This window comes from Eleutherodactylus coqui, chromosome 6, assembly GCF_035609145.1.
Source record: "Eleutherodactylus coqui strain aEleCoq1 chromosome 6, aEleCoq1.hap1, whole genome shotgun sequence".
Classification (NCBI taxonomy): Eukaryota; Metazoa; Chordata; class Amphibia; order Anura; family Eleutherodactylidae; genus Eleutherodactylus; species Eleutherodactylus coqui.
Genome location: NC_089842.1, coordinates 42,494,856 through 42,522,213, shown reverse-complemented (window position 1 = coordinate 42,522,213; position 27,358 = coordinate 42,494,856). Strand labels below are relative to the sequence as shown.

General features: G+C 44.5%; 1 protein-coding gene across 1 annotated transcript in view; it reads right to left on the bottom strand.

Annotated features, from left to right (window-relative positions):
- Positions 1 to 742: 742 nt before the first annotated feature.
- Positions 743 to 27,358, bottom strand: part of SORL1 (sortilin related receptor 1) — a 111,383-nt gene continuing 84,767 nt past the window's right edge. Inside the window, exons 32-48 of the mRNA XM_066606690.1 lie at positions 25,740 to 25,889; positions 25,285 to 25,413; positions 24,923 to 25,049; positions 24,618 to 24,787; positions 22,506 to 22,618; positions 16,427 to 16,531; positions 14,325 to 14,391; positions 14,069 to 14,151; positions 13,040 to 13,136; positions 12,201 to 12,385; positions 11,426 to 11,545; positions 11,186 to 11,350; positions 9,783 to 9,957; positions 8,884 to 8,990; positions 7,835 to 8,027; positions 6,177 to 6,389; positions 743 to 2,453 (exon numbers count right to left, since the gene is read on the bottom strand). Of these exons, the coding sequence (XP_066462787.1) occupies positions 2,386 to 2,453; positions 6,177 to 6,389; positions 7,835 to 8,027; positions 8,884 to 8,990; positions 9,783 to 9,957; positions 11,186 to 11,350; positions 11,426 to 11,545; positions 12,201 to 12,385; positions 13,040 to 13,136; positions 14,069 to 14,151; positions 14,325 to 14,391; positions 16,427 to 16,531; positions 22,506 to 22,618; positions 24,618 to 24,787; positions 24,923 to 25,049; positions 25,285 to 25,413; positions 25,740 to 25,889 (2,267 nt within the window). The 3' untranslated portion in view covers positions 743 to 2,385. The remainder of the gene's footprint in view (positions 2,454 to 6,176; positions 6,390 to 7,834; positions 8,028 to 8,883; positions 8,991 to 9,782; positions 9,958 to 11,185; positions 11,351 to 11,425; positions 11,546 to 12,200; positions 12,386 to 13,039; positions 13,137 to 14,068; positions 14,152 to 14,324; positions 14,392 to 16,426; positions 16,532 to 22,505; positions 22,619 to 24,617; positions 24,788 to 24,922; positions 25,050 to 25,284; positions 25,414 to 25,739; positions 25,890 to 27,358) is intronic.

The following is a 27,358-nucleotide window of genomic DNA, read 5'->3' as shown; positions in this document are numbered from 1 at the left end:
TATATTAGAAAGTTGCCTTAGTATGTTGATTATAGAAGACTGGACCGGCCCTTTAAAAAGCAGAACTAATAACGTACCTGTCACTAAAACTGGGGGTCCAACCAAAGGCTACCGACTCTAACCCAACCGGCAGCTACACACTCATGGCACAGTGTAACGGCAGTCAGCTGTGTGGCTCTCATTCCCTTGGCGCAATAACAGGCACAGTCCATAAAATCACAGTGGGGAACAAAGTGCAGAAACCCATTCACTTCACACAGAATAATTATAACATTATTAATAAAAGATGCAAATAATATATATATATATACTCTATATACAGTCACAATCCTGAACGCTGCCGCTCCGGAGAGCCGCTTTGTGGAAAGATCATCATCATGTATTTACTGGGAGGACGGGAGAATGACAAGTGCAGCTCGGGAGGTCCACAACTGCGGACACTCAACGCAACGCAAAACTCCCGCTCATGGGGAAGGATGTCACATGACATGACAGCAAAAGGGTACAGCTGACGAGCACAGGGCTTTCTTCTAACATTAAGGGGGACTATTTCTCTTGATACCCTATCCTCAGTCAGGACAGGTCATCAATAGTTGATCCGGATCCCCGCCAATTAGCTGATCACCTGGGGGTGCTGTCAATGTGGATAGCGCTGGAAGCAGATAGCGCTGTCAACACTGCAATGGCCGGGTTTGATACTGCAGGCACGGCTTCCATTGAATTCAGTGGGAACTGTGCCTGCAGTACTAAACCGGGCTGCTGCATAATAGACAGCTCCATCTGCTCCCAGCACTCGGCAGGATGGACACCGCTCTGCCGATCAACTATTGGTCTGTCCTAGGGACAGTCATCAATAGTAACAGTCCTGGACAACCCCTTTAAAAATTCCTTGCTTCTGTTTATTACTTATATCTGGGTTGAGGAAAGCTGGGTTGCAACCAAAATAGAGGCCATACAACTGTCATATTTTGTGTCTCCCAGCTTTCCAAGAGTCTTGAAAGGCCCATTAGAAAATAATACATTCATTTTCAGGCAGATTTGTTAATCAGTAACATGAGAAAGCTGTATGACAACCTCAATAGGAGTGCTACAGGTTGTCACCCAGCTTTCTGAGAGTCCTAAAAGCCCAATCTGCCTAGTTCCAGCCATGCATCCCCTCTCAGGAGTGTGAGAAAGCTGGATGAGAATCCCCATGGAAGCACAAAGGGATTTTCCAGGACTACACTATTAAATGATCTATCCTCAGGATACGCCATCAATAGTTGATTGGTGGAGGTCTGTTGCTCAGAATACAAGTCCATCAGCTGATAGCTGTTCAGGTGAGCGCTGCTGTCACATCAGCCCATAGCAGGCACAGCGCCATACATTGTATAGTGGCTGTGCTTGGTATTGTAGCTCAATCCCATTCACTTGAATGGGACTGAGCTGCTGTTAGACCATGTGACAGATGAATGTGACATCATAAGCCTCTTCAATGACCTAATCGCTAGGGATCCCGAATGGCAGATCCAGCAGATCAACTATGGATGACCAATCCTGAAGATAGGCCAAGAATAGTTTAGTCCCATTTAACTCACCTTTACTGGTTGTCACCCAGTTTTCCAAAAGCCCTGGATGGTCAAGCTGACTACCTAAGCAGTAATAGATACCTTGCTTGACAGATGTGAGAAAGCTGAGGTATACCAGCACTGGGTACTGTAATGGCACTACCAGTTGTCACCCAGACAAACAATTATGAAAAAAGACTAATTGGGGATGTTTTTAGATTTTTGGGGTAAAAAAGATCATTTACCGTCATCCTCTAATATAGTGATAACAAGAGTCGTACCCCTAAGCACAGGACTGGAGGAACACAGTGAGACGAATATAATAGACAGGACATGCGCGACCCTTAAATACAGTCTGAAAAGATTAATCCCTTCAGCGCCGCTCCCTGAACCTACAAACGCCGGCGGGAAGCAAGGGCCATTCAGAAGCTGCGCCGACCAGTCTCCTCCTGTAACCAAAAGCCCTGCGGAGAAGTCAGTAAGGCACCTCGCGGAACGTCCCAAGTCCTAAGCGTGGCGTCCGGGGCGAGCCAGCGGCGCACAGGCTCTATATATATATTACATATCTTCACATTTACAGCAGACAATAGGAAGAAGGTCGTACCGGGCTGAAGGGGGTCACACTCTGCGGACGCAAACAGCGATATTTGGTTAACAAAAACATTGTTTTGCATTTCACAGTCGACTACGACAAAGTGTTCTCTCTTTTTTTTTTGGCCCATATAAAAATAACATATCGCAACTGAAAAGTGCGGGAAATCCAAAGAACAGACGAGCGATTCCTCAGAAAAGAAAATATTTACATCATTTGGTTTAAACCCGGAAAAAAAAAAGAGCTTCATGCTATCACCATGGGGACATCATCTGAGAAGCCGGTGATCATCGGAGCGTCATCATCGTCATCGCCTATTAGAAGAGAGAAGGGTCAAAGTGTGCATAAAGGAGCAGAAACAAGGACAAACACATGAGTGCAGGGAGGCTTGTTGGATAACCCGTATGCCTTATATACTGAACAATCACCGCTTTAGGAACACCTACTCAATAACGGTTGGTCTACTTTATGGGTGATGAGGCTTTTAGATGGCAGGAAACAGAATCCAGGAGGTGAATATAACAATGTGTACAGAAAAGCTGCGCTTCCAGGTAAACGTGAAGAGATTAATGTAGCCGTACAGGAAGAAATCTGGAGTACTTGGGTAAGAATACAAGGAGAGAACAACAGAAAGGACACTACCTTAGGAGGCAGTGATCATGCTATTCTTAAATTTTGGATAATCAAGGGAGGAAGACCTGAGAAAACTCAGACCTCAAGGTTGGATTTCAGAAAGGCAGATTTTAATGAACTCAGAAAGATGGTAGGAAGAATCCAATGGCTGGATGGTCTTCAGGACAGAAATGTCCAAGAAGGTTGGGCAATATTGCGAAATGAGATTCTCAAAGCACAATCGTTAACAATCCCTAAAAGAAGGAAGAATGGGAAGCATTTAAAGAGACCAGGATGGATGAACACAGAACTTACACACATGATAGAAAGGAAGAGAAATATGTTTATCAGATGGAAAGAGGGGGAATATCTAAAGAGGAATATAATGCCGTCTGCACAAACTGTAGGGCAAGTGTCAGAATAGCTAAAGCTAATAACGAATTGAGGCTTGCAAGAGAGGCCAAAAGCAACAAAAAAGGATTAATAAAAAACGGGTATGTCAAAAGAAAAGTCAAAGATGCTATTGGATGCTTACAAGATGAAAATGGGGAATTCGTTAAGAATGATGTTGAGAAGGCCAAACTTTTAAATTCCTATTTTGTATCTGTTTTCTCTCGGAAAGTAGATGGAACATCAGCTGATCTTCCCTGTGCTATTGGGGGAATAAAAGTATGCAGGCTATCTGTAAACAGAGAGATGGTGACAGAACACTTAGCTAACTTAAATGAATTCAAGTCTCAAGGTCCAGAAGAATTACATCTTAGGATACTGAAGGAAGCAGCGGAGGTAATTGCTGAACCACTCGCCATAATCCTTGAAAATTCCTGGAGAACAGGAAAAGTCCCAGAAGATTGGAAAAGGGGAAATATTGTCCCCATCTTCAAATAAGGGAAGAAGGTGGATCCAGGAAACTACAGGCCAGTGAGCCTGACTTCAATACCGGGAAGGATCTTTGAACAAATTAAACAGCATGTAAGAAAGTGCTTGTATAAAAATGGAGTAATTAACCAGAGCCAGCATGGGTTTGTAACAAACAAGTCATACCAGAAGAATCTAATTTCCTTCTATGATTGTATCACTGCCTGGGTTGATCATGGAAATGCGGTGGATATAGTATATCTTGACCTTAGTAAAGCATTTGACAAAGTATCTCATACCATACTTTTTGAAAAAAATGACCAAATATGGGATTGACAAGGCAACTGTTATGTGGATTCACAACTGGCTGAGTGACTGTACTCAAATAATGGTCATAAATGGCTGCACATCCAAGTGGGATAATGTATCTAGTGGGGTACCACAAGGCTCTGTCCTCGGCCCAGTGTTGTTCAACATTTTTATAAATGATCTGGAGGAGGGAATTGATGGAAAACTGATTAAATTTGCAGACAACACAAAGCTAGGAGGGATAGCTAACACTAGAGAAGAGAAGGAGAGTATTCAAAAATATCTAGAAAAGCTTGCACAGTGGGCGGCGACTAACAGAATGGTATTTAACAAGCAGAAATGCAAAGTCCTACATCTGGGCAAGAAAAATGAAAAAAGCACATACAGAATGGGAGGAATTGGGCTAAGTAGCAGCACATGTGAAAAAGACTTGGGTATACTAATAGATCATCGACTGAACATGAATCAATAATGTGATGCAGCAGCCAAAAAGGCAAACACAATTCTGGGATGTATTAAGAGAAGCATAGAGTCTAGATCACATGAGGTAATTATCCCCCTCTACTCTTCCTTAGTCAGACCTCATCTGGAATACTGTGTCCAGTTCTGGGCACCCCAGCAAATTCAGAGAAGAGTTACCAAGATGGTGAGCGTTCTGCAAATCATGTCCTATGAGGAACGGTTAAAGGATCTGGGAATGTTTAGCTTGCAAAAAAGAAGGCTGAGAGGAGACTTAATAGCGGTCTACAAATATCTGAAGGGCTGTCACAGTGCAGAGGGATCAGCCCTATTCTCATTTGTACAAGGAAAGACTAGAAGCAACGGGATGAAACTGAAAGGGAGGAGACACAAATTAGATTTTAGAAAAAACTTTCTGACAGCGAGGGTGATTAATGAGTGGAACAAGTTACCACGGGAGGTGGTGAGTTCTCCTTCAATAGAAGTCTTCAGAGGCTGGACAAATATCTGTCTGGGATGATTTAGTGATCCTGCCCTGAGCAGGGGGTTGGACCCGATGACCCTGGAGGTCCCTTCCAACTCTACCATTCTAGGAGTCTATGACTTACTTCTGTGAGGAGACTGCTTGTTTAAGGCAGAACTCCTTTATGTCCAAGTTTGCTTGTGATAACCCTTAATTAGGCGCCTGTGACGCAGGTTGTTGGTTTAGAGATTCTTTATTCCAAAAGATAGTAGTCTTTTTTTCAGCAAACCCCATTCACTTACCGTGGGAAAAAAAAAAATCAGCAGTGGAATAGAGTCACGCTGCAGATTTCCAAACCTGAAGAATGCTCTGTTTGTTGCGGAAACTGCGCCGATTCTCACTGCGGAATTCATTCACTGCAATACAGTGAGTGAATTCCACAATGTCCCCCCTGAGAAAGACCTACTATTTGGATAAGGTGATGCGTGGGGGCTTTTTGCCTCTACCCCCCTCTTTGGCTAACCCGGTTATTTCAGGTCTCAGATTTCCATACTATTTGGGATCCTGCGATCTTCTCCTTCTTAAGTCATTTATGTTGCAGCTCTTATTTTGCTGCTCTGTATTAAGCACTTTGACCCTTTATACAGGCTATTTATTCTTATATTGGTTATCGTGTGCAGTGGAAATATCAGACTGTCCTCTAGGGATTCGCCATGCATGTTTACAAATTGGCTTACTGCATATTTATTCATAGGTCTGGCTTGTATGTAATTTTTGGGGGGTGGAAATGGGTACAGGACACGTATTTTAGTGACCTCTATTGGTAATTGCTGAAATATGAACTTACCCCAAAGGTGTTTTCCAACACTTAAAAACAAAATTGCCCCGGGGTTGGTAATTGTATAAAAAGTGAATATAGGTATTATTCTTTCACCATGCTTTTAGTCCAGCACCACCAACCTGAACCCCTGCATTTTGGTCCCCTCACGTGACCACTGCAGCCAATCACTGACCTCCGCAGTCCTGCGTCCTTCATGTACATATGACTGATGAGGCCAGCGACTGGTTTCAGCAGTCATGTGAGCGATGAACGTGACATCAGCGCTTACGTTATGAGCGGAGACGGGAGCGGCAGCGCTAATATGAAGGCAGGGTGGAAAGTAAGTAATCGTTACTTCTGCTGGGGTAATTTTTTTTTTTTCAAATGTTGTAAAACCCCTTTAATTAGGGGAAGGATCGCCACTGAACTTAGGGCAGAGAAGAAGCGCAGAGGGGTAACCAGTAGCCAACAACATTATACTGGTCCCCAGTAATCGTCCTTCAGCTCTTGTCTTACCTATATCATCCCCGGATGAGAAGATGGCCGCTCCAAGGCGCGAGCTGTAGTGACTGTTTGCAAATGCTGTGAAGCTGTTCTGAAGTCTCCGATGTCGCGTGTACAATATGACGAAGCCGCAACCGGTGGCCACTAACAGCAAGAATAAGACTGGGACCACTACAGAGGCTACGTCTGAGGACTGGACACTAGTGGACGGCAGGGAGTCCATTCCTGGAAACAGCAGAGAAGTCAATGCATCAAATATCCCAGAAGTCCAGATTTACGGAGTATCACAGGCACATTTATGCAAGCGTCCTAGCCCGACCGCGGGTATCCTGGGCTGGACTCACGGCATCTATAATGCTTTGAGCTCGGTCGGGTTGGGAAACTTGTCTGTATTACGGACACATAAATGTGCCTGTGATACACTCTGAAAGTGGCCTAAATGCACATTCTTAATGTAAGTTTTCAGGACAGATTGATGTTGCCAATGAAATACTTATATTGCAGAGCACATGAACAAGACTGAAACCATTCAATGACAGCAAGCAGAGATGGTGAAGAATTTAAATACAAAATATATTAACAAGCGGCAAGACCTTTTCATTACACAATCGTTAAGGCGACTCTCCAGTCCCGGACAAACAAGGATGGCTGCTCCACTTCTCATTCACACTGAGCTTTAGTATGCGTCATTAGATTAAGGCTGCTTTCACAGGAGCGCATATTGGCCGGTGTTTCCACAGCTGGCTAATATACGCTTACATCTGGGCCGTAGAAGCTCGTGAGCGGGTGCACAAATCTAATGTTTGTGCGCCCGTTCACACGGCATGGGGCCCGATGCATATGCCCATTTCCCCTCCCTTCCCATTGCAGGATCACCTCTCGTCTGAGAGGGTGGTAGCTTAGCTCCGCCCATATTCTGCCCCTTGTCCATAGCCATTAATAAGAGGAGGCGGGACGGTGCATAGCTCCGCAACCTTCCATTGTGCAGAACGAGCTGGGAGGAGACGAGAGGTGAGCCTGCACAGGGGGAAGGGGAGCAGAGGGAGGGAGTTTAGCAGCCACGCTGCTAAACTACCTACAGTCGCTGCTATGGGCTCCCATAGGAGCCCATACAGCGGCAGACGTATTCCGGACCAAAAGATTCTAGCACTATCTTTTGGGCCCGGCGTAAAAACGCCCAGTGCTACATTGGCCTTGCCGGGCGCTTTTACGTCTCAGTAATACGCCCATGTGATCTGATGCACTGGAATCCAATACATCAGATCACAGCGCATATTGGCCGGCCGTGAAAATGCCAGCCGATATGTGCTCCTGTGAAAAAAGCCCAAAGCTGTTTTCACACTGGAGTGTGAGTGAAAACGCATTATTATTATATAATTTTTTTTACGGCAAAATCGCGATTGCCAGTGTGAAGGAGCCCCGAGACACTACATGCTGCTCTGACTGCTCACTTCTGCTTAGATGATCAGTACTAGCCAATCAAAGCAGTGTGTAGTGTCTCAGACTAGTGATGCATACTAATGCATAGTGCATCAGGTAGTCAGAGATGCGGTGCGGCCATCTTTGTTTGTCCAGGGCCGGGGGATCACTTTAAGCTTCCAGGTATAGATAATCTGCAAGGACAAAAGACCACTGACCATCCATCCCCTCTTCATCAGCAGAGCTCTTACCCGTAGCAACATGGTCATAGAGAAGCAGCGCCGGCTCCCCGCAGATCTGACCGCTGTAGAGGCATCGGGCCTGGACACTAAACGTGTAGCTGTGGCCCAGTTTCAGATTCGAGATCTTGAAGGGGCTCTCAGTGGTGTTTCCCAGGAAGGTGGAGACGTTATTTGAGCTGTCAAACATGTGCACTTCATAACCCTGCAGCAACAGGAGGACAATGCAGAATGTATCAAAGGCCCCGAAATAAAATATGGCACCCCTGATTCTCCATAGAGGACATCGACGGACTTTACACAGACCCTCAGATCATACTGTAAGTCTATAATGTTATATACAGTTACAGCTGTGTAATTACTAGTAGCAGTCTTCACTGTGTCCGCACATATTGCAGCAATTAGCCGCCCCCTTCATATGTTCAATCTGTCGCTGCTCTACTGACGTTGTATGATCAGCCGCAGACACAAATAAGAGCCACATGCAGCTACATACAGATGAGAGCCCTGAACAGCCAGGGTAATATTAATAACTAGGCTGGGGAACTCCATGAAGCAGGATCATGATGAACAAGTATAGGGGGCACTGCAGGTCATGGAATTAAATGAGGGCACACAGGGAATTTACCCACCATTTTACAGTTCACATATAAATATTAGCTATATAAAAGTAGTTCTGTACTGACTCTAAGTTACATCCTGTATTATACTCCAGAGCTGCACTCACTATTCTGCTGGTGGAGTCACTGTGTACATACATTACTTATCCTGTACTGATCCTGAGTTACATCCTATATTATACTCCAGAGCTGCACTCTCTATTCTGCTGGTGGAGTCACTGTGTACACACATTACTTATCCTGTACTGATCCTGAGTTACATCCTGTGTAATACTTCAGAGCTGCACTCACTATTCTGCTGGTGGGGTCATTGTGTACATAAATTGCTTATCCTACACCAATCCTGAGTTACAGCCCATTATACTCCAGAGCAGAATAGTGAGCACAGCGCTGGAGTATAACACAGGCTCTACTCCTTATGTAAGTTGCTGATATACTAACTCTGGATTCATTGAAGTATTTCTCTCTTAGCGCTAAGCTCTTCCAAAACAGCAGAACGTGATCTTTTTCAATAATGAGCTTCAAGGCTTCCGGAGCAGACAGGGACGCTGAAAAAAAGCAGAAAAAATAAATTAGGGCGAGCTTGATAGTGCCTTTACGTGTTATGGTGCCTTTACACAGGGCTATTATTGTCCAAATTCTTACAGGAAACAGCAAATTCGGGTGATAATCGTCCGTGTCAGTGATTTGAATTTTAGCAGAACTAAAAGCAAACTATCTGTCGGCCGTGTAACCATGAGCCACTCCATGTTTGAACAACTCCTGCTTACTGTGAATAGAGGCAGGCGGGCGGCGGGGACGATCTCCGACACTCCGCCTTCATTCACAAAACGGCTATCGCTCCTGTGTAAAACATAGGAGCGATATTTGTCCGGTAGTCCGTGGGATGGCTTAAGCGCCCAACAGTCGTCCCGTGTAAGATCAGCTTTACTCACTGCGTCTACAATGCAGAGGTTTGATGAAGTTGCATCAGTAGCTCCTATAGAAATGAACAGAGACTAGCCGCACTACCTCCCTCTAACACAAGTCATACTTTAGCTATGGCCTCAAAACCATTAGGGGTGCGTTCATCAAGGCAGTCTGAGCATGCTCAGAGCATGACAAACCTAGAAACCAGGACTGTAGTACCAGGCAGTGACTGCTGTTAGCGCTCTCCCTCCCACCCGTGGCTGGCGGTACTCCGCCTCGCCCCTGACATCACTACCATTAGCACTCCCCCTAACAAGTGTGCCCTCTGGACTATATTTTCCATGCTCTGAGCATGCTTGGAGTGCAACAATGAACGCGCCCTATGTAGGCGCTGCTTCTTCCCATTCTATGACCTGGCTGTTCCTTCTCACCTGTGCTGACTTTGGCACTGGACTCTTTGCTCATGTTCCGTAGTTGGACGATCACATTGAATTTCCCCCCAGGCTCCAGGTTCCCGATCTTGTACTCTACGGTGCTGTTCCGGGTGTTCACTTTGTAACTTTTCTCTGTCTTCATTATTAAGTCTTTGATGGAGACAATGTACGTCTGGAATATAAAGAGAGCGGCGATGGGCTGTATGCAACTGACTGCGCTCTGCTACATACGGTGAGCGAGCCCGCAATGCAGAATATAGCAGCACAGATCAGAATACAGGATCCTTAGGGATCGTAAATATGATAAATGTAAGATCTCTGGTTACTGACTGTGAATGCAGACTTTACACCGGTCTTGGCACACGAGCTGATAGGTTGGTTACAAGGTATCATTGAAGACATCTCTCTGATAGGGCATCACGGCCGAAAATAGCATGCGCAAGAGGCAGCCACAACCAAGTTGCGGCTGCATCTCTCGTTTTGTCACCCGTTCAGACATCCAGGGCCGCGACGTATATACTCTGCAGCCCGGTATACCATTGGGCGGGGGGAGAGAGTTTAGTTTTGCTAAACTCCCTCCCCCTCTCCGACTGCTGGCAAATAGAGGGGGCAGGAGCCAGCGTGTTAAACTCCTGTCCCTTGCCAGCAAGGGGAGGGGGTGGAATGGGGCACGAGCTAATGTGCTAATCTCCCACACCATCCCGCCCCCTCCCTTTGCTGGCAAGAGGCGGAGAGAGTTTAGCAGAGCTACACCAGTGATGCCCTATTCTCAGGATAGCTGATAGTCAGGGATGCGCCGCTCAGAATCCCTGCTGATTGAAGTGACAACGAAGCTTCAGAGAGCACCGCTGTCACTTCAGTCCATACCAGGCACAGCGCCGTACATTGTACATCAGCTCTTCCTAGCGTCGCAGCTTAGTCCCATTCACTAGAATTAGACAGCTATTCTCAGGCCATGTGACCAATGTACATGACATCACTGGGCAGAAAAGAGGCTGCGGCGCTCACATGACCGCCGTGGCATCTTCAATCAGCCAGGAGCCCAAGTGGCGAACCCCTGCCAATCAACTATTGATGTTCTATCCTGAGGTGGGGTATCAAAAGTGTATTACTGGAAATCCCTTTAATTCCGCAGGCAATTCAGTGTCAAAATCCGCATGTGGATTTTAACAACGGAACATTCTGGCACGTGTGAAGGTACCCATACAATGAAGCATCCTGTACCAAAATAGGTATATCCAGGTTTTTAACCACTAAATGGAAACAAGAATGATTCATTTCACAGACAGCAAGCATAGATCTTGAAATTTATGAATAAGGCAGGCTATGAAGCCGGCATATCATACAAAGCCAATAATTCCAGCCTGTTTCTGGTATCACTGAGGGAGGTAATAACTCACTAATTCGCTGTCTGGAGAGTCGTACGGAGACTCCCACTTCATGACGATAAAGGTTTTATCCATGTGCACGGCGTGAAGATGGCGCGGAGGCAAGCGGTTGTCAGGAATCATTTTGACCACGGCGTAATCTGATGGAGGACCTTGATAAGGAGACGTGACCCGCACCTAAGAAGAGATTCTTATTATCCAGATCACATGACATGCATCAGCTACAAAGCAAGCAGTTTTCTGTCCCCTCACCAAGAACAAGTACTGCTCGTCTCTGTTCACATTGATGATTAGGTCGTGAAGAGTCGTTGTGACGTTCAGTGGATTCCTGTGCAGCTCTGAGAACGACGTAGCGTAAAAAACCCCGTAGGTCTGCAGATGGAAGATCAGGAGACAAGTTACTAGCGCAGGCAGGGGCGTAACTATAGAGGATGCAGGGGATGCGGTTGCAACCGGGCCCAGGAGCCTTAGGGGGCCCATAAGGCCTCTCCTCTCTATATAGGGAGCCCAGTACTATGAATAAAGCATTATAGTTTGGGCCCTGTTACAGGTTCTGCATTGGGGCCCAGGAGCTTCAAGTTACGCCTCTGAGCGCAGACGTATCTCCCATTATGTTTCATCTTTCATCCATCTCAAACTTTCCTTTACGGCGCCAATGACAAGCAGACTATTAATCTGCTGGGGGTTTACTTAATGAACCTCAGGCAGAATTTTGGTGCATGGTGGCGCTCTATAAAGTGTTCCAGAATTCTGAAGTGCAATGCGCCGTAATGAAGAATTTGGCACAGAGACAGATGACGTGTCTGTGAGTTCACTGGCACAAAGCACAACATTATAGATGCGGGTCAAGTGTTACACCAGGCATAGTACAATAGTCTGATCCTTCTTCCCATAATGCAACGCAGCATGAGCGCTCATGAAGTCTATGTGGCAGCCAGCAGCATTGTAAATACAGATGTGGATGTGATTGGACTAAAAAGCGATCAAGAATGAAAATATAAAAAGATCAAATCTTAGTGATTCTCACCACATTCCTCGTGCCCACCCAGCTGCACTCCACCGCCGTCTGATTAATCACTTTCGCTTTAAGACTTGGCGCTGTTGGTCTTGTACCTTTGGTCCGAAAGTGCTCAAACGCCACGGAGCTCTCACCATAAGAGGACTTTGCCCAGGCAGAAATTTCATATTCCGTTTGTGCTGTCAGATTGGTCACTAAGGCAAAGCAACAAAGGGAGGTAATAACAAAGTAGCACAGAGCCACGTAGACAAATGTTACCAGTGCAGATACGGTAGTGCGTCATCCGGTGTCCAACTGCAGTATTTTCACGTTTTACAGGTAAGAATATGAAGAGCCACCAACACCCATCCCCCACCCTTCAATAGGTACATACTGTCTCACCTGTACTGCACTGCGGGATATGGTCATGTGTACTCATGCATTTTCCGGGCCTCCAATATTGAGGTCTTACCCTTAGGATAGGTCATCAATATCTGATAGGTGGAGGTCCACCACTCAGCTGTTTGACGAGGCCACAGAGCTCAGGTGAACAGCTCGGCCTCTTCTCAGGCGAGTGACATCACGTACATTGGGAGTAGCTCAGCCCCATTCAAGTGAATCACATAACTTATCCTGTATTATACTCAAGAACTGCATTCAATCTAGAGACTTCAAAGTTTAAGTTTCCCAGCATTCCCTGCTTGTTCAGTGTCTGCTCAAGCTTAGCGATTTGTATTCTGTGAAATGTTGTGTAGACTTGACACTGTATGGACATTAAATGTAGTGAAAGCTAACATCCCCCCCCTCCCCCCTCCCCCCCGCCGCATTATATCAGCAAAAGTTAATCGTTAAGTCCAAAGGATGCTCACCTCTTTGTGATACACTCCGTCCATCAAGCTGTAAAGTTCTTCTCTCCTGCACATGGGTGTCAAACTCCCAGGATAAGGTCACCGTATAACCAGTTATCTGCAAAACAATCCAGACGTATCTTGCTGAAAAATGGAGGGACGAGGCAACAAAGGGCTTTAAAGAAAGAAACCCAGGAGGAGACATGGTAGAAGCGTGAAGGCAGACAGAGGAGGAGACATGATTGAGAAGGGCGAGGAGGAAATATGATGGAAGAGTAAAGTCAGGAAGAGGGGGGACATCATGGAAGAGTGCAGGCAGGAAGAAGGGGAGACACGATGGAAAAGTTCAGGCAGGAAGAAGGGGAGTCATGATGGAAGAGTGCGAGGAGGAAATATGATGGAAGAGTTTAGGCAGGAACAGAGGGAGACATGATGGAAGAGTTTAGGCAGGAAGAGAGGGAGACATGATGGAAGAGTGCAGACAGGAAAAAGAGGAGACATAAAGGAAGAGTGCAGGCAGGAAGCGGGGGAGACATGATGAAAGAGTTCAGGCAGAAAGCAGGGGAGACATGATGGAAGAGTGCAGGCAGGAAAAGGGGGAGACATGATGGAAGAGTGCAGGCAGGAAGAGGGGGAGACATGATGGAAGAGTGCAGGCAGGAAGAGGGGGAGACATGATGGAAGAGTGCAGGCAGGAAGAGGGACACATGATGGAAGAGTGCAGGCAGGAAGAAGGGCAGACATGATGGAAGAGTGCAGGCAGGAAGAGGGGGAAATATGATGGAAGAGTCCAGCAGGAAGAATGGGAGACCTGATGGAAGACCGCAATCAGGGAAAGTAGATAGGGTAGGGAGTAGAGGACATACAAATAAGTAAAAATGGGTTTGTTGCTTTTGGGCTGTGCAGCCTTTCACTGCATTCTCACATGACAGGTCATCACTGTTTAATGCAGAATATACCATTTCTCCTTTATGCATCTTATATCCAGCTAACACCTGTCTTACATTTGGCAAAGAAACATTGAGTAAATGTGACCAGGATGTGACATACCAGAACATCAGAGTCCACTTTCAGCGTAAACTCCACTGTATCTTCTATGATGGTCTGAATTCTGATGTTTGGAGGGGGCACAACTAACGGAAAAACAGTGAGAAATGCAAATATCAGTATATGCAGAAACCTATCCCTATATACAATGCCCGTCTTTACGGATTGTCTGTGTCCATTAAAACAGTGGGGTTAAATGAGCCAACAAGCCCCAGGAGATAAAGACGTGACACCATACAGATTATCATGTCAGCGTTACCTTTTGCAGTGCTGATAGATTTAATGCTACTCCATTCTCCGGCCCCCCGGCTGGTAACAGAGGCCACCTTTAACAAATAAAATTATAAGTTTATCATGAAAACAATCAAGGCAAGTGTTACAGAATGGATACAAAATCCTAAGGAACTGAAGGAGGTTTCCCAAAATACAATGTTGTGTTTTAAGACTCTTTTAAGATGACATCCGGTTGCCTACTGATCATGAGAACATGCTGATCTCAGTGCCTGCAGAACCCCCGAAACACGATTGCTTAGTTCTCCTACTGTATTTATGTTATGAGTTTTGTTCGGGTATTGCATGTACGGAGTTTGGTTTGTGCTGTATTTACAGTATGTACTGAGCTTGGTTCTGGTGCTATATTATGACCTGGGGAGGGGCAGGCATCGAAAAAAATTCCACTTAGGCCTCATTCACACGAGCGTTGTGATTTCACGCCAGCCACATCCTGCCCAAAAATCGCATGAACGAGAAAGAGCCACAACCAAGTTACGGCTAAATCTCACGTTTTCTCACCCAATCACACGGCTGAGTGTAGTATATATATGCCGCAGCCCAAAATTCCTTCGGCCGGCATAAATGCTCAGCAAGGGTTCTATTATTTAAATAGAGCCAGCTGACACAGTTTAGCAGCGCTAGCCGCTACAAAACTCCCCCCCCCCTCCCTTTGCCGGCAACTTCCATAGAAGTCTATGGGAGCAGCCAGCTGATCGCGGCCGAAGGATAAGGCAAGATCTATCTTTCCTGGCCACGTCAAACATCGGCCGGTGTATTTTGCCACCGATGTCCAATCTTCACTGGTTGGACGTTTTTAATCGCCCATGTGAATGAATGCATTGGAATCCAATGCTTCTCATGGTCGTGATTTTAATTGCTGCTAAATAACCCATGTAAAAATGCTTGTGTGAAAGAGTCCTTAAGCTGGGTTCACACGGGATGGCTTTCCTGTAGAAATTCCGTGCAGAATTTCTATGCGGCAAATCCGCCCGCAGCTCCTAATTCCAGGATTAGCCAGCCATGTGGATGAGATTTTGCAAAAATCTCGTACACACGAGGCGGCCAATCCGTTGGAGCAAAGTCGGGTGGAGCCGGCGATGCGGTGCAGAATTGACAGCTGCAGGATGTCAATTCCTTTTTTTTATTTCCGTTGCGGCTTCTCCCCTCTCTATGGGGAGAGAAAGCCGCAACGGAATGCCGGCGGCTGAACCGCTCCAAATCCCGCAGCGAAATGCCCTTGGTTTTGAAGCTGCAGCTCTCCCTCGGAAATCTTGCGACTTTTCGGTGCGGCCAAGCCATGAGATTTCCGTCCCGTGGGAACCCAGCCTTAGACTGGTATCTAAGGTAAGGCCACTGGTTTGAAAAAGCTTAAAAGTAATGCTATCTGCCCTCACATTGCGGCAGTGCCTCAAACTATTTTGCTTATAGAAAATTATTTCAAAATTGCCTCCCTTGCTTGAAGTTTTTGACCCAATTATCTGTATTCTTGTTTCAGGCATTTGTAAAGCTAAAACAATTACTTTTGAAGGCCTGTTTTTTGGAAGAAAGTGCATTCCTGTTAAGTAAAAAAAATCTTTTATTTTTCATCCCATTAAAAAATTGAAATATTTCATGAATCACTACTGTATGAAAGAATGTGCTATTCCCTGGAACGGCTGTCCCTACCAGTGGCCTTTGAGCTTCTGCTAAGAGGCTCTCCATAGGAGCTCTAAGGTATGATCATGTAAATTCACTTGCTACAATAGGACATCCACTATCAATACTACATACATAGCCAGGATAATGACAGTATGGGTGATGTCATACCACTGTATGAAATGTCAAAATGATTTATCTGCAAATAGAAATTTCACGATTTGCTCCTTTTCTGCGTTTAATAAGTTAACATATTTGACTGAGCATCAGCCATTGTGGAATGTGGCTCACAAAGTATAAAAGGATGTGTTCTAGAATACAGGGAAACATGGAGGAAACACGTCTCAGCCCTAACTTAAGATTGTCCTCTCTGGCAGCCAGGGGAAGGAGGAAACTAGCAGGTGTTCGAAAGAACCCAAATACAGGAAAATCCCTTTAATTCATTGTACTCACCCGCACTGAATACAGCGTGTTGGCTTCTGTATAGTGAATATTATAGCACAGGTCCTGTGTGCTGAAAGACGACCAGCCCTTGGAAGTGTTTGTAGTATACTCCACCTAGATCAAGGAGAGCACCGCTATTTAACTTGTACAGTGCAGTACAATGCCTCCACCAGTAGGTAGCAGTAACGGCACAATGATGAGATTGTCTGATCAGTGTCAAATATTGGGATTCTAATGACCCTTTTACATGGAACAATTATCGTTCAAAATGTCTGGATCATGTAAATTTGAACGATAAGCATTCGCCTATCGATCGCCGTTCATTTAATGGAGGCACAAAAATCATTGTTCACTCGTTTACAAGTCGTTAGGTGTAAACAGCGTTCAGATTCAACTTAAACAATGTGTCTGCCTGTATAAAGTGGCTGTATGAGTTCTGTGTAAAAGGACCCTAAGGCTCTGGCGCAATCTGTTGGTAGGTGATAACCCGTAGAATAGTGAAAACAATAAAATCAGTTTTCTCTAAAATACTTTATTTAACCCCTTCATGACGCGGACCCTTTTTTTCTTCCATTTTTGTTTCTTCCTCCCCCCTTTAAAAAAATCATAACTCCTTTATTTATCCATCGACGTCGCTGTATGAGGGCTTGTTTTTTGAGGGACGAGTTGTATTTTTCAATGGTGCTATTTAATGTACCATATACTGTACTGAAAAACGCAAAAAAAATTTTAAGTGGAGTAAAATGAAAAAAAAACAATATTCCTCCATCTTTCAGTGCGTCTTGTTTCTGCGGCGCACAAACTGCAACAAAAGCGACATGATAACTTTATTCTATGCGTCGGTACGATTACTACGATACCAAACTTGTATAGTTTTTTTTTACTATACTACTCTTTTTTTTTTCAAAGACATTTAATTTTTTTCAATTATTTTCTGCCGCCATCTTCTGCGCGCAATAACTTTTTTATTTTTTCGTCGACGTAGTTCAGCGATGGCTCAATTTTTGCGGGATGTCCTGTAGTTTCCGTTAGTACCAATTCGGAATACATATGACATTTTGATCGCTTTTTATCGCACTTTTTCTGGGAGACAGGGTGACTGAAAAAGTGCATTTTTGTCGTTCTTTCTTTTTTTTTTTCAGACGACGTTCACCGTGCGGGGTATATAATGCACTACTTTGATAGATCGGACTTTTACGGACGTGGCGATACCAAATATGTATTTTTCTTTTAGGATTTTGATTGTTTTATTATAGATATGGCAAAAGGAGGGTGATTTAAACTTTTATTACTTTTTTTTTTTAATACAATTAATAAAACTTTATTGATCTTTTTTTTACTTTTTTTTTAAGTCCCCCTGGGGGACTACAACATGCGATGCTTTAATCGCTCCTGCAGTATGACGTAATGCTGTAGCATTACGTCATACTGCATTCTGACAGGCAGCCTATCAAGCCACCCCACGGGCATGGCTTGATAGGCAGTCTCTCAAGATAGCCCTGGGGCCTTTCCCAAGGCCCCCGACCGTCATGACACCTGGACGGCTTCCCCGATGTCACTGCGGGGGGGCCGTATGGGACCCCCGAACATCTTTCAGGGGATTTAAATGCCGCTGTCAGAATGGACAGCGGCATTTAAAGGATTAATAGCTGCGATCGTCCGTATGGCCGACTGCCGCTATTGCCCGCGGGTGTCAGCTGTAATAAACAGCTGACGCCTGCACTGTATGAAGAGAGATCGCGCCGCAACCTCTCTTCATACATACCCCGACGTTCCAGGCTGTAAATGTATGTCCTGGAGCAGGAAGGGGTTAAAACTAGCAGGTAACAAGTTTCAAGGTGCGCAGACCTCTTAATCAGACAGCTACATTCATACTAAGATAGGGCCTTTTTACACAGAGCGATTATTATCATTCAAATAATCGTTCAAACGAGCCAAAATGAATGGTAATAATTCAGTGTAGATACAGCCAATGATCGAACGGCGACTGGTAAATTGTTCGCTTTTCGCTTATGCCTCATTTTATGCAGAAATAAAAATCGTTTGGCTCGTCCAATACACCGGTCAACATTGATTTTGCATCAGCTTTAATTTTAGGTGTACTAGATGTAGTTTTTCTCGCTGATTCCAAATCTGTCTTCAGATTTTTCCCCGCACGTCTGAATCTTGAGATACACATATGTCGTTTTTGTGCTAAGATATGGTTTTAACGCAAAAATTAATCCAGTTTTCTCTTTTTCAGACTCATTGAATTTACTCAAATTGCCTTATAATGGCTAGAAATTGCAAAAATTCACCAGACGCCTTTTGTTACATTTGTGGGCAATTTACGCTATTGTCACAGCGAAGAAAAATTACACCCGAAATTTCGAAAATTTATAAATTGTATTTTGGTTGTCCATTGGGAGATCAGGACAAAAAGTGGGCGCCACATGTGGTTTGTACCGGTTGTTCCAGCCTATTACGAGATTGGTTAAACAAACGGAAGCCTTCTTTTCGATTTGCTGTACCTATGATTTGTTGAGAACCGAAAGACCATCTTACTGACTGTTACTTTTGTGCTGTTAATACCAACGGATTTTCGTCGAAAAATAAGCACCTAATTGTGTACCCGAATTTGGATTCAGCCATTAGACCGGTTCCTCACGACAGCTCCCTGCCTGTTCCAGTAACACCGACCAATGGTTTGGACTCTGTCGAAGACGAATTGGTGATTGATGATGCGTCTACAGACGCGACTGATGTCGAATTTACACCTGACGACGATGGACATTTTTTCCATAAAACTTGGGCGCTGTGAGCGATGAACAAGGTGAACGATTCCACCAAGATATACAGGTGATGAAAACACGTTATCAAGGGTTTTGGAATGAAAGCATGATGGCTGACTACTGTTGGATGCTTTATCGTGATGAACCAGAAAAAGTCTACAAAAGAAAGTCATATTCACAGAGATTTTGATAGATAGGTGTGATGAGAATGTTGCTTTTAATTTTATATTCGTTAATAAAGTTTGAATGGATGAAAAATGTTTTAATTAACTATTCAGTTCTAAATAAATATTAGATAATGAATTATATTTATATGCTTAACGATATACAGTATGCCAAAAACGGAATTTAGAATATCTCAATAACTAGACGTGCTGGAAAAAAACTAAGAACAGATTTGAAATCAGCGCCAAAAATTGATTAAAAAAATCGTGATTTTAAGCCTGATGCTTCCAAAAAGTTTTTTTTTGTTGACCTATAATCGTTTAGTTTAAATAGCGATCGTTTCAGACGTTCTCAGTCACTTATACAGCGAATGTGAACAACTGAACGGTTTCTCTTTTGAATGAGCCGACGATGTATCTGCCTGTATAAACAGGCTGCCCGAGCTCAGCATTGTTCCCTCGTTCAAGGGAGAAATCAGCAGATCTAAAGAGACCCTTATAAACCGTGAGTGGTGGAGTGGTAGAAACCGGGAATGGTAGGTGACACAGATAAAGTTTGGCTACATAATAGATTTTAAAAAAAAATTAAAAAAAAAAAAAAAAAAAAAAGAGTACATAAAGCAGTAAAAACATAAAGCACAACCCTTTAGTCAGACATTAAAATGCAGCACATAATGTACAGATTATAAGTAGAGTTGAGCGAACATACTCTGGCGAGCTTGATGCTCGTTTGAGCATTAGCGTACTCTGGAACGAGCATCAAGCCGTGTTCGACCCTGCCCCAGTTTTTGGCTCCTCCCCGCTGTGATGTGCCTGTTTTGGCCCCTCCCCACCACAGCACGCGTCACTTGAAAATTTTTGTCTGGCAGGAAGGGGAAGGGGGAGAGAGAGGGAGAGAGAGAGGGACGAACCAAAAAAAAAAAAAAAAAAGCTCGGCACCCGGCGTCCCACATACAAAAATGCTCGAGTCTCCCATTCTAGCCAATGGGGTTCGTTACTCGAGCAGAGCTCTCGAATTTTACGAAAAGCTCGAATCGAATAACGCGGACCCGAGCATTTGGGTGCTCGCTCATCTCTAATCAGTAGAGTAAGGGCTGCTTCACATGGGCACATGCATTTTTGCGCACGTCTCAGCTCAATGTATTTGCGCTATATACAAGCATTTTTGTGCACGTATCATCATATTTGAATGTACTTTTTGCGCACGCAGGGCATGTTTATTTGAGCCCGGAATATAAATACGTCTTGATTTAAATGGCTATTTAGCTTAATGAGTTCCAGATGCGTTCATTTTTTCACGGAATTGCGCAGCGCATTTGCACATCTCCCCAAAAAAGGAAATTAATGGGTTTTGTTCTCTGCATATAGTGCACCTAAATTTTACACTTCGCCCTAAGGAACCCTGTGGAGGAACCCTTGGACATTACATGCTGATCTGACTGGCCAGCAATGCTCATGTATTAAGGACCATTTACATGGGACGATTATCGTGCAAAATTAGTTAACATGAACGAGTTTGTAAGTTAATGTTCTAAATGCACATCCCTCGTGCGCTACTTGTTTACAGTTTGTTGGTCGCTCACTTTCAACCAGCAAGAAAATCATCGCTGGATCGCTGACTTCTCCCCGAGTGTAAACACTCCCCACTTAGCGCTTCACTAAAATGTGAGAGAAACACACGAACCAAGAAAAAAAAAACCTCGGGACCCAGCATTCCACATACAAAAGTGCTCGAGTCTCCATTGTAGTCAATGGGGTTCGTTACTCGAGTACAGCTCTCGAATTTTACGAAAGGCTCGACTCATAACGTGGACCCGAGCATTTGGGTGCTCGCTCATCTCTAATTATAAGTATACAACAGATAAGACATAAATCAGATCCATAATAAGACATCAAAAAATAATAATGGAAATAAAAAATTAATTATAAAACAATGGCGCTACCATAAAAGAAATGTATAGTTATAGAGGAGCGCGGCCGATGCTCTTAACAAGAAAGAAATGTACTTACAGCTGACAAAAAGGACATGAACTGTAGTATCAACAGGTGCTAGGAATAATAAAATGCACATATATGCAGGCATATAAACAGTAATCTTTTGTGTGCAAGTCTTTTATTTACTCTTTTTTTATATCCTATTCTATACCTAAACTTGATGCTGTGGCAGGTTTTGTTTTTCACTCATGGAAGTCTAGTTTTGGATTTTCCTCTCCGCTTTTTCTAGCCCCGGTGAGATGATCAATGGGAGTGTTCTGCTACCTGTTGCATCTACCTAGCAATTAGGGAGGGCTTTTATTCCGGTCATGGCTGTGGAGCTGTGCTGATTATTCTCAGCCTTCATCTAATGGTTGTTGGAATCACAGCTGGATCTTGGTCTCCTGTTTTTGCGCTGCTCATTCAAGCTAAGTACTCTGGTTGCTGGTGGTACTTGTATTCTTAGTTAGTTGTTTACTTCTGTCTCAGGTAGGAACAGTGAGTGGCCAGGGAACATGGGTTGGGTGCGTTCTTATCAGGACGGGAAATCTGCTACAAGCAGGTACGGTCTCCTATTCCGATTCATATAAGGAAAGTTTCCCTCTCCACCTATTATTACACACGTTACCTGTGGTGGTTTAGGTTCTTTGTTCCATTGTGTAAGCAGCCTGGGAACTGTTTAGGTGGGCCAGCTTCTGTACAATCTGGTGAGGTGTGACACTTTAACTCTGTGACCTACCCTATAGTTCCACCACTCACAGTTTATAACTATTAGTATGAATGCAGCTGTCTGATGAAGTGGTCTGTGCACCTCGAAACGTGTTACCTGCTAGTTTGAAATAAAGTATTGTTTTAGTTGAACCAATGTCAACTATGAATTACCACGTACCAACAGGTTGCGCCAGAGCCTCAGCTCTCTACCTCCTCTTACTTCACCTTGGAACGCTAACAATGCCTTTGGTCAGCGACTATTAGGCTGGCAGCACCTATTGCCTGCAAACGTTTAGCCTTCTAAAATACACCTAATTCTTGCAGACTTTGGCTCAGTTAGGGTACACTCACACGCCACCGTTGCCTCGGTCTCTACTCCACGGGGGTGCTCTGCCCAGTCTTGTCTTCTGCCTCAACTATTGGATTCTGTAATCAGACTTAATTTGTGGCAGATAATACCACACTTACCACATACTCACGAATTAGCCCGTTAGCGTTTGCAGGGGGAGACCAGCAGCAGATGATGTTGGATGGAAGATGTTTATTCAGGTCGAGCTGTCGTAGCTGGGGTTGACCAGGAACTATAAAGATTTAATAGTAATATTAGTATTATTCAGTAGGAAATGCATTTGCACAGCATGAAAGTTGCAGTAAGTATTTACGGATTAAAGCCACTCTCCAGGCTCCTCCCCCTATTGAAGCTCCTCCCTTCAGTCTATGAACAGCAGTTTCCTTCTAATCTTTTTCTCTCTGGCGCTTTAATTACATGCAGTATACAATCATGTTATCCTTGCTGAAATCAAAAGCAGTTTTCCATGGTGGCAGAGCTTAAAGGGAATCTGTTAGCTGGAACATGCTATCCAAACTGCAGGCAGCATATTATAGAGCAGGAGGAGCTGAGCGGACTAATATATAGTTTTATGAGGAAAGATTCATTATAACTTGTACTGTATTCATTTATATCTCTGCTCATTCTGACCTCAACAGTCCAGTGGGTGGTGCTATTAGTGATTGGGCGGTCCTATCAGTGATTGACAGCTATCTGTGCATAACTGTACATACAGGGAAGGCTGTCAATCACTGATAGGACCGCCCAATCACTAATAGCACCACCCACTGGACTGTTCAGGTCAGAATGAGCAGAGATATAAATGAATAAAATACAAGTTATACTGAATCTTTTCCCAGAAAACTATATATCAATCTGCTCAGCTCCTCCTGCTCTTCTGGGTGGCAAGTTCCAGCTGAGTCCTTTTAAACCAATCTAAATAGCAGAGCTACATTGTGCCTCAAATGTCATAAGGAGGCAGAAGGCCAATCCTGTTCTGTGAGCTTCTAGACAGAAATGCAACCTATAAAATTACCACTTCTATTACAGGCTGTTTCACTCCAAGCACAACTCTTATTTCGGCTCATAATTTATGTAGAACTGTACTCATTTTTAGGAATAGTGCGGAAGAGGGTGTTTTTTCTGGTGTGCATGTACTGAGTGACCTGTTGGTTCATGGAACATCGGCACCAATTTCGGACAAAGTTTCAAGCTTATACTGTATCCAACAAGAAAACAGCCTAGCAAACAAACCGGAAACAGTAGGAACTTTGTTGGTTGCTCATCAGGAAGGGTGTCGAAGATGTCAGCGGCCGCGCTCCGGGACGTGAGGGTACGTATGCTCAATTCCTTGCAAAATTCTTTTCGTCGTTTATCAGAAGAAACTGGTAATTCCTTGGCAACATGTCAGACGCTGAGCAAGCAAAGTTCCAACTCTAACACGTCACGGTTGTTCAAGAACTGCAGTCGTATGATGTTGTAAAGTTTGTGGAGTATGGGGAGCGGTTCCAGTGAAATTCAGGCCAAGGTCAGGAACGGTTAGACATCATGTGGTTCCATCTGTGTGGCTATGTGAATAGCCAAAACACATGGATTTGGGCCACAACCCTCATGAAATCCACAAAAGTCTGTCTGTGGTGCGCATTGTCCTGTCCTATTGTCTTCAACGACACCATCAACCCCAAACCTTACCTGGCAATATTCACAGACATTGTGAAGCAGTTGGATGATGAGGAGGTGCCGAATGGTTACTTCCAGCAAGACGGGGCGACATGTCAAAGTCCAACAGAGCATGGCAGAAATTTGTTCTGTTTTTGGGGACAGGATCATCTTGAAGGGTCTGTGGCCAACAAGATTACTGAACCTTACAGCGGTAGACTTCTTCCTTGTGGGGCCGCTTGAAGAGTAAAGTGTTCATGAATAAATCCAGCAAGATTGCCGGACTGAGGTACAACATTAGTAATGAAATTGTGGCAATTGATGTAAGTGCGCTGCAACGTGCCCACAACATGGAGCATTGAGTGCAGAAGTGCTTGGAGGTCGCCGATGGCCCTTTTCACCATCTTCTGTGATGACTCTTAGCTCACCAAAAACCAAGTAAGCGTCAGTATTCACTCTTGTGAGATATCAATGTGCTGAACACAAATATTGTAAACTTTTTAGGTTGCACTTTGAGTGAAACACCCTGTACTACAATTAGCATTTTAGAGAGCATAGAAGCAAGGACATGTTTGAGGTGGGACGATACTTACATCCTTCGGGGGTCCGTAGAGTGATCATGTCATTGCTGTTGTGCACCTTGCGCAGACATTGCACTAGAACCTTCACTTGATACGTTGTGTCTGGTTTGAGAATCTTTAATACACACACAGTCTTGCTGCTGTGAGTTTCCAGCAGCCTCCACGTACTCTCCCCGATAACCCTTCAGAGTCACATCAAGAAGAGGGAGACAGAATGAGGGGTCAAGTAGATCAATGGCAAGAGATGCAATACTGGAAAATGACAGCCAGGTGGTGCTCTATGCTATGTATGGGGTGCAGCATTCTGGATACATTACCTGTAGTATACATTGTATATGCAGGCTGACAGCGACATCTTCTTGGGGCGCGCCCACGTCAGGGTGATGTTGCCAGAGAAGTCGGCTGACCACTGCAGGTTCTGAACTTTGTAGACCACACTGTCATCTAGAACAGGTGAGTTTTAGAAGTTAAAAAGTCCGCTAGTCCAGTATCTGCCAGACTAGTGGATGTTTTAACTGAGGTTGCACAGAGGCAAGCATTGTGGGATAGAAGTCAAATGTCATGACATGACCCTACAAAAGGTCACACGAACAAAGGTGATGTAATCACAAATACTCGAACCCCGGCTGATACATTGGAACAACCTATCATTATTGCCAGTATGGAGAATATCTCTTACCGCTGCAGTTATGTTCATCGCTGCCATCGGAACAGTCCAGAAAGCTATCACATCGGTCAGACAGCACTAAGCAGGCTTCGCCATCGTCACACAGAGAACCGTTCACACATGAGGAAGGTCTATGTGTGGCTGCGGAGAACAAAGGGTGCAAAGACATTATAGTCAATGGGGTCCATCCAGTGCCACTTAGATCCGGCACGTGCCAGTTCTGGTATTTTTTCAGTTCGGCTCAGAGAATAGAGCGAAACAACAGAAAATCAGCCAGAGGCCGGGCGCAAATGTGAACATGACCGTACGGCTCCCTGTTTGCAGCTATCTCAGGCTGGAGACATGATGACATGTGAGTACAATGTATTATTGTCCTGTTATCAGCCATTAAAAGCCGGGAGAGGCGACCCCTAGGACAGGTGAATAATAACTATTGCTTACTGTTATCAGGATAATACCAAACTTACGACAGTGAAGCTCATCCGTGCCGTCCTGGCAGTCTGTGATCCCATCACAACGCTTCCACTTCGGTACGCAGTATTTCCCCTTCTGACATTCAAACTCAAAGCTGCTGCATCGGTCGTGTGTTGTGGTGCTGGGCACAGTGGCGTTGGTGGCTGGCGCCAGGAAAGACAGAAGAAAGTTGCTAAAATACACACAATTAACTGTAATTTATTCTGATTTCTTAGTTACATCCGTTTTGGAGGAAGGTGGAAAAAAAGCCAGTGTGAGCACCGCTACAGCTATAGACCTCTCACAGTAATCTGCGAGTACCGTAATCCGAGTACCCACTATGGACTCAAACGGTAATCTGTGCACTCGTTATGGACTCGCAGAGTAATCGGTACACTTGCTATGGACTCTCACAGTCAGTGCCGGCCCTAGGTTAGATGGCATCCCATGCAGAATTACTGCACTGATATGCAGTCAGCTTGTGCAGAAACAGCTGCATACCTATACCAGAAACAAGCTCATAACATAAAAACAGCCGCAGAATGAAACTCTGTACATAAATACAGCACCAGAATAAAACTCTGTACATAAATACAGCACTGAACCACGTTCATAACATAAATACAGCCCCAGAACCAAGCGCTTAACATTGATACAGCATCAGAACCAAACACATAACATACATACAGCACCAGAATCAAGCTGTCAGAACTAGAACCTGGCACCTCCTGTGCTACGGATGGTGGCTCTACCCAGTGAGCTATCCAGCTTGCTGGACAAGCTTCCCTGTTGAACCTCGCCTTGTTCTATGTTGCTGTTAGCCTAGTTCCTGCCTCCCTGTACTGGCCCCGCCCTGTTTCGAATTAGGATTTCCTATCTAAGCCTAGCCCTTCTCCTGGCTCCTTGTCAGATTATTGTGCTTCATACATGATGAAGCTCTTCTCCTCCTCCTCAAGAAGCAAACCTGAGACCACTTGATACCGACCATTGGCTTTTCTCCTGACAACGATACCCACCTCTGGCTTCCCCCTGACTACTCTCTGGACCTGCACGGTAACTACACCCGTGGCTCCATACCTGTCTAGTGCTGGAAGACGTTACACAAGCTCAGTACATAAATACGGTATATATCAACCTCAGTACATAGATACAATATGAGAAGCAAGCTTATAACATAAATACAGCCCCAGAATCAAGGTCATAACCTACATACAATAGCAAAACTAAGGGATTGTGGTGTTGGGGAGCCAAGGGGGAATAATACATGTAACTCTACAAGACGCTGCCGCACAAAGATTTAAGAATTCTGCCAGACCTAAGGTGAGTGGCAGACCTAAGGTGAGTGGGCATGCTACATTCTCTAGTTGTCCCCCAAAGCGGTGGCCGTGCAATCGAACGGTTGCATTCAGCTTAAGCCGGCCATGCTCACAGCAATCTATACACTACCTAATGCTTCTGAAAAGCTCTTTTACATGCGAAGATAATCTTTCAAACGACTGAAAGATTGAAAGATTTAGCAAATCTATTTGCATAAAAAGTTAATGGCCTTTAACACTTTATCATCTTCATTTGCATGTAAAAGGACCTCCAGAAGTTGTTTGCAGAGCCCAGCATGTGTTTAAACACATGGCCA